The sequence below is a fragment of the Paralichthys olivaceus genome, chromosome 24 (assembly GCF_024713975.1).
Source record: "Paralichthys olivaceus isolate ysfri-2021 chromosome 24, ASM2471397v2, whole genome shotgun sequence".
In the NCBI taxonomy this organism is placed as follows: Eukaryota; Metazoa; Chordata; class Actinopteri; order Pleuronectiformes; family Paralichthyidae; genus Paralichthys; species Paralichthys olivaceus.
Window position 1 is genome coordinate 11,505,886 of NC_091116.1, and position 14,007 is coordinate 11,519,892.

The 14,007-nt window shown below is 43.9% G+C and overlaps 1 protein-coding gene across 3 annotated transcripts; it reads right to left on the reverse strand.

The window, feature by feature from the left end:
* Positions 1–1,194: 1,194 nt before the first annotated feature.
* On the reverse strand, positions 1,195–13,703 carry LOC109640459 (transmembrane protein 47-like). Of its 3 annotated transcripts, XM_069520606.1 has the most exons (5): positions 13,326–13,703; positions 6,484–6,522; positions 6,210–6,350; positions 3,840–4,018; positions 1,195–1,332 (listed from the first exon to the last, which is right to left on the reverse strand). In XM_069520606.1, the coding sequence occupies exons 1-4, from the start codon at positions 13,552–13,554 to the stop codon at positions 3,840–3,842; spliced, it is 588 nt and encodes a 195-aa protein (XP_069376707.1). In that variant the 5' UTR covers positions 13,555–13,703; the 3' UTR covers positions 1,195–1,332. The 3 variants fall into 3 exon arrangements, with proteins under 3 accessions (XP_069376707.1, XP_019960030.1, XP_069376708.1); XM_020104471.2 differs by lacking the exon at positions 1,195–1,332 and having other exon boundaries at positions 3,721–4,018; XM_069520607.1 differs by lacking the exons at positions 1,195–1,332; positions 6,484–6,522 and having other exon boundaries at positions 3,727–4,018.
* Positions 13,704–14,007: the final 304 nt, after the last annotated feature.

The following is a 14,007-nucleotide window of genomic DNA, read 5'->3' on the forward strand; positions in this document are numbered from 1 at the left end:
GATTTATCTCATTTTAAGAATGTTTGTATCTAAAAATACCTCAACACCAGACTACAACTGCCAAACAGGAAGATTTGATCGAATTGCTCTTTTAGTTCTTCCAGTTTCTGAGGATATTTGAAAGCTTCCTGTATATTTGAACCCAGGTCTGTTACAGTGTTAGTGCCTAAGGCCCCTCTATACCACCAAAGCACAGAGACGTTTCTAGGTAACAAAAACACTCTCACGAAGCTGGGATCATAAAGTATTAAATACAGTAGCGGTCATACTGAACATCATACTGGTGGTGATGATCCCTATTACAGCACTTGTCCGTCATTTCAGGATTTCTGTTTCCCCCCAGAAGCGACAACACACCGAGTCATGTGACATGGAGCGCTGACAAAAACATCTAGTGACCAAACAAAGGCAAATTCTGATTAACTGGAGCCCCCTCCCACCAGAAAACAGCAGTGACGCTGTGACATCTTTCAAACTTAGCGTGCTGAAAAGCACCCGCTGACCCATATAGCTGGTATGAATAATGGAATCATGGCTGTAAAAGTGAGCACTCTTTCTGTTTTCACTCAGCGCTGAACAAACTGCCCGGTGCACAGTGACTTTCAGTCGCTGTGAGTAAAACTAGAAAAAGGGACATTGAAGGATTCTGGTGCCCTTGTTGCCTGTTTTCATCTGACATCCATCAGCAGTGAGAAAGTACACAGTGGATTTACATCATGAGGTTTATGGCTGCCTGAACGAGCTTGTAAAGTGAGATTAAGTGGCTTCACTCTAGCTTCACAGCTTGTAAATTGCAGCGTAAATATTTTGTTCGTGGGTAGAAATGAAAATACTAGGTGAGTTCACGGGAGAGGAAATAACCAATTCATGTTTCGAGAAAAACTAATGGAAGTTTTAAACATGGAGCTGTGATTGTGAGTGATCTGATTTTGGGGTATAGACATCTGCACAGCTTCAGAACTTCAGTGTGACGGCACATCAAAGCTCTCAAATCGGTTGCATCAGAGATCAATGTTCATTGGGAGGCAAAGAAGAGAAGAAGGATCTAAAGGAGGAGAGATGACAGCCAGCAGAACTTCTTCTGTGAAACACTTGACATGAGCTAAAGCATCTGACAGACTCAGTCCTGACACTGACACAGCTTCTCAGATTGACCGAGATTGTGTCACAAACTCCACAAGTGAGACCCCTCACCTTCAGCAGTTGTGTGGATATTAGAGGGGAGGTGTCCGCAGCTCGCGCAGAGACGGAGTACAGGCTTCACAGGTTGAGATCGGTACAATATACCAGCTCATTCTCTCCCAGTCACCTCCTGAAGCATTCTGATTTAATCTGAAGATGGGAGGAGAAAGGGATTTTGAGAGAAGGTGCAGGTTGGGTCACAGATGGCAGGAGCTTATTATCATTATTATTTAAAAGAATATTAAATAATCTCCTCCAGTGATTTTGTTTCATACATTCAATTTGACAAAACAAACAATTCAAATTGAATTGCACTGTTACCTCTCATTCCTCACAGGTTACATTACTTTACTGGAGGTTGTCATTATTTAACCTGCACTCAGTTATTAGTGTAATAAATTCATTGTGACGAAATGATTTGTCTGTGTCGTGTCAGTTCCTATAAAATAAATGGACCTCTGCCTGCTGCACCAGTCGTATGGTGGCTGCACAGGTCTACATTTGTTAACGTGGCAAGGGACGAAGCCTAGATCCTATTTTTGGGTGAGGGTTGCTTGTCAGAGCCACAGCAAATGTGAGACAACGCAGAGAACAGTTAAAGATTCCAAAATGTCAGTCAGAGAATTCCTATTTTACATTTTGTCTCCCTGGTGCACTTTTGAAATTACAGACTGTGTTTTGAATGGAGGATGGAGGTCCAGGGTGAGGGAAAGTAATTCAGCACACTGGGGAGCTGAGACACAATGTTTTTGTAGAATGACAGATAAAAATAGCAGCATGCGCCTCCTTTATCTCCCAATCTCAAGTTGAAAATCGGCTCAGAAGTTACAATATTTGCTCCATCCAGGAATTATGCTGGATCCTTGGCGACCACCCAAACAACAGCTGATTAGAGCCAAACCCTGAGGGCAGTGGAAACGAGATAAACGCTGTTTATGTTCATTTAGGCGGCTTTTGTCGGATGATCTTTTCTGAAAGCAGGTGACGCTTTGTTGTAAAACACAAACAAATACTTATTGTCGATATCTGTACAAGCAGCCATTCGTGGCGACATTTGACATTTGCTTTCTCCGTGCCAACAGATGCTTGCCAGGCGTTTCTTCCACTGATCCCTGACATTTACTGCAGACAAGGAGACAGCAATTTACTGTTAATGAAACGTGGCCTAGATACACTGCTCTGGTTTATAAATAGTCAGCTTCAGTGGCTGTGTTTACATGCATAGAGTAATGCACCGATTGCTCATTCTGGGAGGGAGGCATTGCCATTATTATGAATGAACTTTATTTTAAGATGATAAAATTACTTCAACACTTAAATGACTAGTGATGAATCAGTTTAGGGCTATTCATAGTTTCATGTGTTTTCATACCTGAAGTTGAGAATCATTATGTGTCTGTACCTCAGAACGAGTCCTTTATATCTACGTAGAGAGTCCATCGTTTTTCTCCGCCACGTTTCTGCAGTGACCCAGAACAGACAAACCAAACACTCGCTCTGTCTGGACGCATGGAGAGGCAGGGGTGAGGAGAGCGGAGGCACCTGCGACGGGCACTTAAGATCCATAAATCTGAACTTTCTTCCGCCACTGTTGTGCATGTAAACATGGCCACAGAGAGGACACCTCCATCGTGCTGAACCAGAGGAGGAAGGATGCTCCGAATGTCACGATGCATAAAAACTTCCCTCAACAGGGAACTGAAATTTAGCAGACCCCAGGAGGCTGATGAGTGCAGCCCCGTCTCACACCTCCGACCATGGCTAATCAATCGTGACAGCCGAGTGTGCACACCCTGTGGGTTGCCACACTAACAGACAAGTGGTTCGATAACAGAATATTGATCGGGTGTCTTCGTTTTATTCCCCTCTCTTACCCCCCCCCCCCCCCCCCCCCCACACACACACACAAGAGTAATCTATCTGTCTTATGAAGCGTAACTGTGGCATCTGATCCTCTTCTCCGTCCTTGAGAAAGTTAAGGAAATCCAGGGGACGTTTGGAAAGCAAAGTGCCACAACTCTAAATGCCACTGATGATGATAGTGGTGATGATGATGGTGATGATGATGATGATGATGATGATGTACAGATGGAGATAGGGTCAGGGGCTTTCTGAAGATGTCAAGCACAAGAATTTGATGTTACAAGGTGAAGATATACATTTCTTTTTGCAGGTGCATGCGTGTGTAAACGTGCGGTAAAGCCTCCCAGTCTGACATCTTGTTTCTTTAGTAATGGAGATAACAGGCGGGTTGTCACTGGTGACAAAACTCCAGAAGTTCTTGTTGCTTCGTTCACAAGGAAGATGGTTGCCAGTGTGTCCCAGGTGTGTCACGAATCCTTGGAGTAAACCAGTAAGACCCCTACCCTTCCCTCTACCCCCTATCCCCTATCCCCTGCCCAGGATGGGCCTGCTGAGTTTTTGGCTGCCAGTTCAAATACCCATCAGTCTCAGCTCCCACACTTATGTTGACCGAAGGCAAGAAAACAAATCTCCAGACCATAATCCAGTGTACAGTATTCCTCACAGTTCTTGGGAACTGAACCTTTAAAAGGTGCCCCACCACCATCACCACCCACACAAACTCCCACCCCCACCCAACCCCCCTGAATACCTCTCCTGGCATGTAACTGTAGAGTTTCCACCTTGGATCTGACCTAATAGTACTCCTCGTAGTTCTTGGGATTGAGGCAGTACAGGATTCCCCCGCCGAAGGAGAAGATGGTCCCGCCCCAGGCCAGGCCGTAGCCCCAGTTGAACTCGTGGTAGATTCTCAAGTTGATGCTCTCGATGAACTTGATGGGGTAGAGGACCAAGCTGCAGGCCTGGAGGACAACTGAGACAGACGCAGAAATGAATACTACAAGGAAAAGAAAACAACTCAAATGGCTTGTCGTGTTCGTCAGTCTCTGTGTCTGTATCAGTTTAACCTAAGGTTGATGTGCATGAATGAATCCCATTTCAAAATATCATTGTTTTTAAAGCTTCAACATGATGTATTTCACAGTAGGGTGTCAACATTTGTTCTTTCTTGATTAATAATTGAATTGAAAAGTAGATTCAGAACAAACTCTCTCTGATGTAAAATGGGTCTCCTGCAAAGTTTAATGAGTTTTAGCTTCATGGGATTTGGTCACATAAACGGTTTTTTTTATAGCAGTCATTTACCAAGCAGTTAAGAAAATACAAGAAAAATAACAGAGATGAGCATCAACTAGGTCGAGAGAGGATCTGCACGTCCCGAGGAGGAGTCATGTAGCTCTGCCCATCTCGTGTAGCACGTTGTGGAAAAACGAAATGAATCAAACCCGATCAGAAGGGTGAGAGATGGATAAAAGGGTCAAGTGTGAGAGAAGAAGGGATGGAGGGATGAGGGGATGTCAAAGTAAAAGCACAGGGGGGGGTGTTGGGGAAACGAGGGAAGAGATGGATGGCAGCGCAACACAGGAGAACACATCAATCATTATTTCTTCAAAGGGAATTCATCTTGCGGGAACACAAACAAGCTCAGGCACTTTCCTGCATGAGAAACAACATACACGGCTGCATAATTTCCCTAAAACACAAATATTAACACAGGCAGCGTGAAAAACAAGCCTTAAAGAGGTGGCTGCTTGTTATGAAGTGTGTATGTGATCTATCATTCATTGAGGGAGCCTTTATAGTCCACCCAAAAACATTTCGCTCGCGTTATTATAAAACAAGTTCACTTTTTACTGTTTGTTTGTATGTTCAATTATTCATAAATCACTGATCTCTTTCCCAAGCTCTAAAATGATGTAAAATTATTTTTCATTGAAGTATTTAATCGTATTAAAATAATGCAGCACATCTGTAGAAAATTAGTGAATTATTAATGAATAAATAAATGAATGAATAATACTGATGATGATGATTAATAAGGGTAGGGACAAACAATCTCTTTCTTTATGGTAACAACCACAAAAAGACATAATTAGGATTTATTTTTATTTTTTATAGTTTTCAAATCAGTTAACATCAACTTGTGTTGAAATACCAAAACCAAAAAATAATAATCTCCCTGGTGGAAAAGAGAAATGATTCATAATGACAGCTGTTACACAAACCACAGCATCCAGGAGACTTAAATTAAGACACTGAAGATATAACTACAGAAAACTTTTACATAAAATTTACAGTGAGGGAAATACATGCAGAACCAGTGGCACTCCTACTTCACTTGTCAGCATGTTTTCAAGCTGTAAACGTTCCGGTGTGTGTTTGTTTGCTGCGGCTAAAGAGGGAAAAGCTTCTCAATCCCTCGAGCATGCAAAATGATTCTATTTGAAGGAGCAGTCGAATGTCAATCCAGAAATAATAAGTGTGTTTAATTCTCGTCCTTTCACGCTTTTCATTTTTCATACATACTTTGAAAGCATTTTTTCGGGATAAGGAAAGTTCCAGTTAATGACAAATCACAATGGGTCTCTAAATCTCTGCACAATCCTTCTAAGTTATTTCCACTTTGGTGCCGTGTTTTGCTTCTGTGGTTTGCACAGTGTGATTGAGAAAACCCCCTCACAGGCAACACATGCAGCTTTGCAAAATCAAACATTCATCTTAAAGAAAAATGATATTTTCATACTATTCTGGGAGCTGAGATTGTAGAAACTTCACAGTTGTCCAACTCCAGATTGGGGCTGACAGGGGAAATTAAACGGACAGACGTGACGCCCCACTGTGACCCTGCTGGGCTCGAATCATGAAAATAGGATTTTGCCTTGATGAGTTTGAGGGAGAGAGGGATTGTGTATGAGGATATGTGTGTGTGCAGTCTGTGTGCCTATTTAATCAGTAAGTGAGGATTATCATTTGAATGCATGTCAGTTTTCAATGTGATTACCTTGCAACCTTCCAGTTACCTTGTCTAAATTGGTTAATTAAGTAATCTGTGAATGTGTGTGTACGTGTCTGTGGGTATTTTAGTGCATAATGAATGAGTGGCCTTTAACCCAGGACTGGAGGGATTGTGTCTGGACAGTTCGTGTGCTCATGTGTGCACTGACCTGCAGCGAAGAGCATGAAAGCGACGGGTGCGTAAAATCGCCGTCTTGTACCAATGCACACGGCAACCAGAGCGACCAGGAATGACATCAGCACCAGGGCTCCACCCCCTAGCAACAGGGCCAGTGTAGCAACCTGCCAGTCTGGGCAGGAGGGGCAGAAAGAGAGGAGGAAGATGAATAGAAACATTGTTAAGGGACGTAGGAAGAAAAGAGTGACCTCAAAGAAAAGAATAAACATTAAGTGTACATTCATGAATAAATGCAATATGCATACCGGAGCTAAAAATGAAATGCACAAGACCTTGATGGTGACCTGGGAGGAGAGACAGAGCCACACATTATTTGATTTGACATTTTATATATTACTGCCTTTACCTCCATCGAGTACATTGATCAGGGAGAGGAGGCATGAGAGAGGGAGCAATGAACAATAAAAACGGGGAGTATGGTTATGAAGGAACGAGAGTTAAGGAAAGATGGTAGTCAAGGGAAGGTAAAAGAGAAGAAAGGGGGAAGACAGAAGGAAAGTATGAGTGCAATGGAAAGATGGAAGGAAATGGTGGAAGGTAAAAGGAAGAGCGTGGGAGGATAAAATAGATGAAGGGGTATAGAAGGAAAGACACTGAGAGAGAAAGTTAAGAAAAGAAAAGAAATAAACTGCAAACAGAAGGAAGCATGGGAGGCAAGGTATGACAAGCAGATAGAGGGAAAGGACGATGGAAGGTGAATGAATGAAGGGGAGAAAGGAGAGATGGAGGAAGTAGAAAAGCAAGTGAGGAACAAATGAGTAAATAGAACTGCACAAAAAACAAAGGGAATCAAGGAACCAGGGGGAACTGAGGAAAAACAGGAGAGACAAGTTAAATGAAGAGAGGCTCAGTGGTGGAGAGCGTGGTCTCCGAGAGGGTGATGGGGGATAAGAGAGGAGGCACATGTGAGTGGAGGGGTGCTGGCATAATGTTACAAGGACAGAGAGAGGGCAGCATGAAAAGAAATGCCAACAGGAGGAGAAGGGCAGGAGGAGGAGGAGGAGGAGGGTGGTGAAGGCAGAGGGGGGTAGAGGGGGTGAGGAGGAGGGCGTGAAGAGGCTGGGGACCGAGCAGCACCGAGTGAAAGTAATGAAGAGAGAAAGCACTTTGTATACCTGAGCTGACAAAAAGCTTCGGCTAAAAAGCTTTGCTGGCACGTTATCAAACGTCTCTCTGCATATATATATATATATGTGTGAATGTACTAGAACACACACACACACAGATACAACTTATTTAGAAAGTCACACACAAACCTGGGAGCAAATATTACATCAATGTCAACATTTGTGCGTAATCGGCTGCTGTGTTCAGCCAGGGCAGGTTTTTATACGCTGCACATTCGAATACAAGGAGACGAAGAGACGAGATGTGGACATGAAATATACGTTGCGTCACATAAAGGCACGAGGAGCTGGAAAAGTTTTAACTTGAGCAAAGAAAGTCCTGTCCAGTTTGGGGTTAACACAGAATAAAAATTCTTTCTGAGTATATTTAGTATGGAAGCGACTGAATCCACTAATCATGACGACTCCTCTTGAACTAAATACAGTTTTGATGCAGACATTCTATTAGAGGCAGGACATAAACGCAGGCCCACAGGCGCTCATCCACGCTCTGTCATTTAATCCACAGGGAGAAAAGATTTGACTGTTTCTCTGACCTTTTCTTCCACCTGTCAGTCCTCACGCTGTGATCAGATGTGAAGCTGTCAAATTGGCAGGCTAACGTAAGCTGCTGCAAAACCTGTTTCAGCACAACACCACCAAACCTGAGAGGGCTATAATACAAAAACACACACATTACATAATCTGTACTGCTTAAGGACAGAAACTAGCTTTTAACAGACAAACATCGAACTGCAACTTCTGGATAAAACATAAATGAAGCACATGTGACAGAACTGTCGCTGTGGGTGTGGACGCACAGTCACTGCACAGTAGATTGTTTCACTGCAGAGCTATTTAACTGAATTCATCTTTTTTATTTTACTACGCATAATGTATAAATACAGGCCATGCCTAAATGTACTGCTCTAATGTGGTATGAACGACAGATGGAGGAGGAGAGACATAAGGAGAGATGAGAGATTTAGAGGGAGAGAGGGACATGAGATGAGATGCAGAGATGGATAGCGATAGGCAGAGAAAGGAGGAAATTAAAGATGAGCAATAGGGAAGGAAAGATTATTGAGAGCAATAGAGAACAGAAGGAAGAGCTGAGTATAAAGATATATAAGGCACTGACTTATTAAAATGATAAAGCAACTCAAAAACAGTTTGAAAGATGTTGCTGATTAGGACGGTCGTCTGGACAAACACCTTTCCTGGCAACGTACATGAAAACCAAATTAAGTTATTTCATCCTTTATTTTACGCTGGCGACCCGTCCAGGGTGGACCCCGCCTCTCGCCCAGTGCCAGCTCCCCCTGCGACCCTCGAAGGATGAGCTGTATAGATAATGGATGCAGGGCTGGATGGTTAAATGTGATCTGCCCGTGTGGGTTTACGTGCACATGCTTGCATCTGTTTTTTTTAGGTTGGCCCTTCAAGCAAAAGAAAGACAAAGAATCACTAGAGGTCAAATCTACAAAAGCAACAAGACTGTGGTAAATCAGATGCCCCCTGAGAGATGCCCAGAAAGCTGCCCTGTATCAGCAATGCAACAAGATATGCAGGAGTAGAAGGATGGATGTGAGGCAGATGGAGGGATGGAGGCGCATGGTGAAAACAAAGCTCTCGGGGTCTATCAGATATTCACATTCAGCTTCCCTTAAAGGACGGAGAGCTGGTTTGCTCTTTTGGAAGCAGCAGGGATGAAACGCAGCACGGAACTACAAGGCACCAAATAACCAATAACCAAGCAGACTCTGGATTTATCGTTTGAATTTAATTAAAATCTGCAATTCAAATTAAACAAATTTATAAAAATTGAAGATTAACTTTTATAAAACGCTTGTTAGTTAAAATGGAAGGATGGGAAAACAAGAAGACATTTTGTTTGTTGACGTTCACAGAGAGTGCAGTATCTACATGTCTTTTGGGGTTTTATGTTAATTGTGTGATAATAATTTATAATCAGTCCAATATGATTATTTTCACACAAAACAAGACCTTTGACTAGAAGGAAAGAAGTTTGATGATGAGAGGAATAACTAGTGTTTATAATGGATCATTTAGGAGAGGGCAGGTTTTTATTTGCTGCCGTATGCTGCTGCTGCTGTGATACTGTTTGAAGAAAGCATGATTTGCATCCTCCACAGGTGGATTCTATTTGTCTGGGCATACGCACATCCCTGTGTGTGTGTGTGTGTGTGTGTGTGTGTGTGTGTGTGTGTGTGTGTGTGTGTGTGTTGGCTTTGGCAGACGGGGGGGCGGCTGTAGGTTCCTTGCTATTCCCTTGTCTGTCTGCCACAGAACTGAATGCCACATCATTTCCCCATTCCTCATTCAGCAGCTACAAATAGAACGGGGTGTCTCTGGGGGCTCACTGCGAGGAGAGATGGAGTCATACTAAAGGAGGGGATGAAGGGGGTGAGGGAGGAGGTAAAAAGGGAGAGAAGGGAAAAAGAGGGAGAGGAGGTTTGACCCTGGAGAAAATGTAACTGAGAAATGGAGAGGGCTGAGGATGGTGAAATTACAAAGAGGAAATGATTAACATTAGAAATGTAACAATGAAGCCCTCAGGGAAGAGAAGGGGAAAGGAGGTGGGGAAGGGAGGAAGACAGGAAAAGAAAAAGAATGACAAACGAAAAAGAAGATGAAAAGCTGGGTGCAGGATTGAGGACCGAGACAAAAGACAATTCGTTTAGGAGTACAGATGAAGGGCCGGGAGAGGAGCAGTGGATGGATCGATAGTGTGATAGTGAAAGATGAGAGGGGCAGAGAGCGAGGAGTCAACGATCACAAGGTTTTGGGGGCTTCAGTGGTGCATTACCTCAAATCTATGACAACAAAGACCAGTGAACGTGGGCATACGGGCTAAAAGCTACACCACTGCACATTTGTTTAAAATCACAAATCTGAGTGTGTCATTTATTTTCATAGTAGTAATTCCTGGTTAAACAAACATATATCGTGAGAGAGAGAGAGAGAAGTGGAGGTTTCATCATGTGAGCCCCGGAAATCTTCTCTCAAGGTCAGATGAAGGACAAAGCTATAGGTAGTAGTTGTTAAAAAGAAAGACAGCGGGAGGACGAGGCATGCAGCTGCAGGTCAGCAGCTTTTATTGAGCTTCATTCAGAAATGACAGCACGTTTATGGATTATGGTGTGAAATGTGTCCATTCATAAATGTGAAGTCAAAAACCATCTAACATAATTGTTTGCTTTCAAAAATCTACAACAAACAGCTAAAAAGTAAAATGCAGAGAAATTGATTTGTATCTAAAACTGCAATAAAATAAGAACCCTCCTTTATGCCTTTGTTTTCCTCTCAGTTGAATTAATTAGAGGCTGATGGTGTTGTGAATAAAAGATTTCTCATGCCGACTGAGGTATTACACGATCACAGAACTCAACTGAAAAGCACTTTTCTCGCGCTTGTTGTTGGAACCTGAGGATGCTCCCTCATCTGTCTAACCTTCGTGTACCTCACGTCTCTTGAGTTTCTTAGTTAAATATCAGTTTTTCTCATGTTTTTGAGCTGTTTAAAGAGCTAATGTGTGCAGAGGTGTCGTTATAGTAAGTTGGTTTAAGGAAATACTAAATAATGTGTTTTGCAGTTTCAAAGAGGAAACTAAAGACTATACAGTGCTGTTTTTCTTTATATCATTTTCTTGTAAGCCTTCTATGGCGATTCCCCGGGAATGTATTACAATCACCCACAGAGTTTTAGAACAATAAAAGCGGGCATGATTGGGCCTTAAGGGCACATATAGAAAAAAAGAATCCTATTTGGATATTGATCATTTTTTCTTTACAGCGGTACAGGAGAGCAAATGAGTACCTGCGAACTCCAGCAGGGGCAGCACTGTCACAATGGATGAAAAGGGTGAGCTAAATTAAAAGAAACTGCTGCTTTGGTCTGTCTCTGTCTCGGGAACAAGCCGAGGGGAGCTGGCCAAACAGGGAGTGATTTATTTTTTAACATCAATGTGTGTGCATTGGTAAGACTCACACACTTACGAGCCAACACACATTCGCTGCACCAAGACACCTAATTAGGGTCCTGGTCTGGAGACTGCATGTGTATGTGTGTGTGTGTGTGTGTGTGCGTGTGTGTGTGTGTGAGAGGGACAGAAAGAAAGGAAGGGCTGAGAGTTGCGGTCACAAATTGTGCCTGTGTGTGTCAGTGTGTGTGTGTGAGTGTGTGTGTGGGTGAGTCTTAGGAGAGAAGGTGCAGACATGCAACAACAGAGAAATCAGAGAGTGACATGAAATATTCAGCTGGGCTTCAGAGGAGACTGTCCAGAAATAGGTCTCCTCAACTTGGTAGCCTCCAAACACACACACACACACACACACACACACACACACACACACACACACTAATTTACACTGACATGCAGGCACCCAGGCTGTGTCACAAACACAGACACAAGAGGAAACACTGCAGCCATTCACTTACATCCAGATACACACACACTGTGCAGTTGCAAAAAATGGACACACAGACACACACAATCAGACAGTGTGTGTGTGTGTGTGTGTCTGGCAAAAATATGTGTGTAGTAAAGATGGCTGGATGGATAGAGAGATAGAGAGAGAGAGAGAGATATAAAGAGATATAGACAGAGAGATAGATGTCATCTTAAGTAATTAGCCCCAGTCAGCTCCTCCTGTCACACACTGAAGGCATTTTAACTCAATTAAAGTAACGCTCATGAACTCTGTTTCCCTAGAAATCAATCCAACATCCGACATCAACCTCTCCTGCCCTGCCCTAAAACTGCAAGTCCTCTCCTGGGCACAACAACAAGGCCGCTACCCAGACAACAAAAGAAGGGGCTGGATCATAAAAAGTACCAACGAGACTTGGATAAGCTTTGTATCGAGCGTTTTCTTTTTAACCTCCTCTTCCTTCTCCTCTGTTGAAAAATGAATGAATTAGATGTCCGTAAGACAACACCCAGCAGAGCTCACATGCTTCACCGTGGAGGTGGTGGTGCTCTTGCTGCATTAATCATCTCGATGGTCACGATCATGAAGTAAAGAGCCTGAGAATGAAGAGCATCACTTCCACCAAGGCTTCATATTTTATTTTTATTTCCCTCAATGGACCCACGAGTATGTGCAGTATGTAGTCTTACGACTGGGTTTAAAAACCTTTTTAGATGCTTTTTAACCATTCATTTGGAACATAAATCACATGCATAAAACTTTCATTTGGGGGCTGTACCTGGCTGCGGGCTGGGAGAAATATTCTGAGGAGCTGGAACAACTACTTCTGATATAAGCGAGTGACTAATTATCAAATGTGTTATTGATTTCTGTCTGTTAATCACCTAACTGTGCCAGATTTGATAGATTTATCAGACCTCGCTGCCCACTGGTGGTCCACCTCCCATCATCCATGTCTCCACAAACCCCTCTCTGAAGGGCAGTCAGTGACTTGTGCATCTATGTTTGTGTGTTTTCCAAAATCTCCCATGCTGCCTCTGATGCAGTTGGTTATACCTGCACCAAAGTTACATTTTTATCTATGATCCATTTTCTCTTCACAGTCAAAAGCCAGGATCAAATAAGCTAAACTTACTCTGAGTGTGATTCTGTTTGAAGTGAAGAGCCCAGAAACATCCCTTCACTTCACCTCCACAATAATTAATGTGAGCTCCCGGTGGAGTCTCAGGGGCTGTCAGGAGGAGGCTTTGATATGGTTGGATAGAGACAGTGGGGAGCACAATTCTGGTCAGGACAATATCTTTCTATGGCTTGTTTCCCTCTCCCCCCTCTACAGGTGATGAAGCATCCCTCCATCATCTTCATCAGCTTCATCTCCTGCTGTCAACCAGAACAACTCTTTGTGCAAGAACTGTAACAAACACCAGTGTGTCCTGCCCAGTGTGCACGGGACAGGATGTTGTTATAATCTTAAAAAAGCTCCATGCATGCATTGGGACACCGTCCCCCCCCCCACCTCCTCGTTACCTGAGCCCAGGGTGCTGCTGCACTGCCAGTTCTCGGTGCTTGCCGGTTTCCAGCAGGACTCCCACAGGGACAGGTAGTACTGGTCGTCGGCGGTCACCCACGCCGGGCTCATCACGGCTCCCACGTCCAGACAGAGCGCCAGGAACACGCAGACCAGCCCGACCAGTTTGAGCGGTGTGAGCGGGGAGCTGCGCGCCGACTCCTCCGTCTCGGTGACAGCAGAGGACATGGCGAAGCTGTTGAGGCGGAGAGGGTCCAAACCCCGGGGAGGATGTGGCTGTGGCTGCGCCCGCGTGTGAGTGTGCGTGGATGTGGATCTGCGCGCTGGTGCGTCCCCTCCTCACGGTGCGTGCATGGACACGAGAGTCTCCGCGGAGTGTGGAGGACGCTGCCGGTGCTGGAGCCACCGCAGCCGCCTGCGTTGCGCGCTGGACGGACTCTCCGCCTGTGGCGCACCGGAGACCTCTGTGTTTACTGCGCTGACGTCAAGGCTCTGAGGGATCAGCAGGTGCTACAGGGTCCTAGAGACACCGAGAGGGACAGGAAGAAAAATACTAAGATGCTGAGCTCACCTTTCCTTAGTTACTTTGGCATTTTAATACAAAATGATGGTGTGAAATAATAGTTCCCTTTTGTTTTTCACTTTCAACTTTGCATATGAAAGACAAGGTTTTATTAGTCT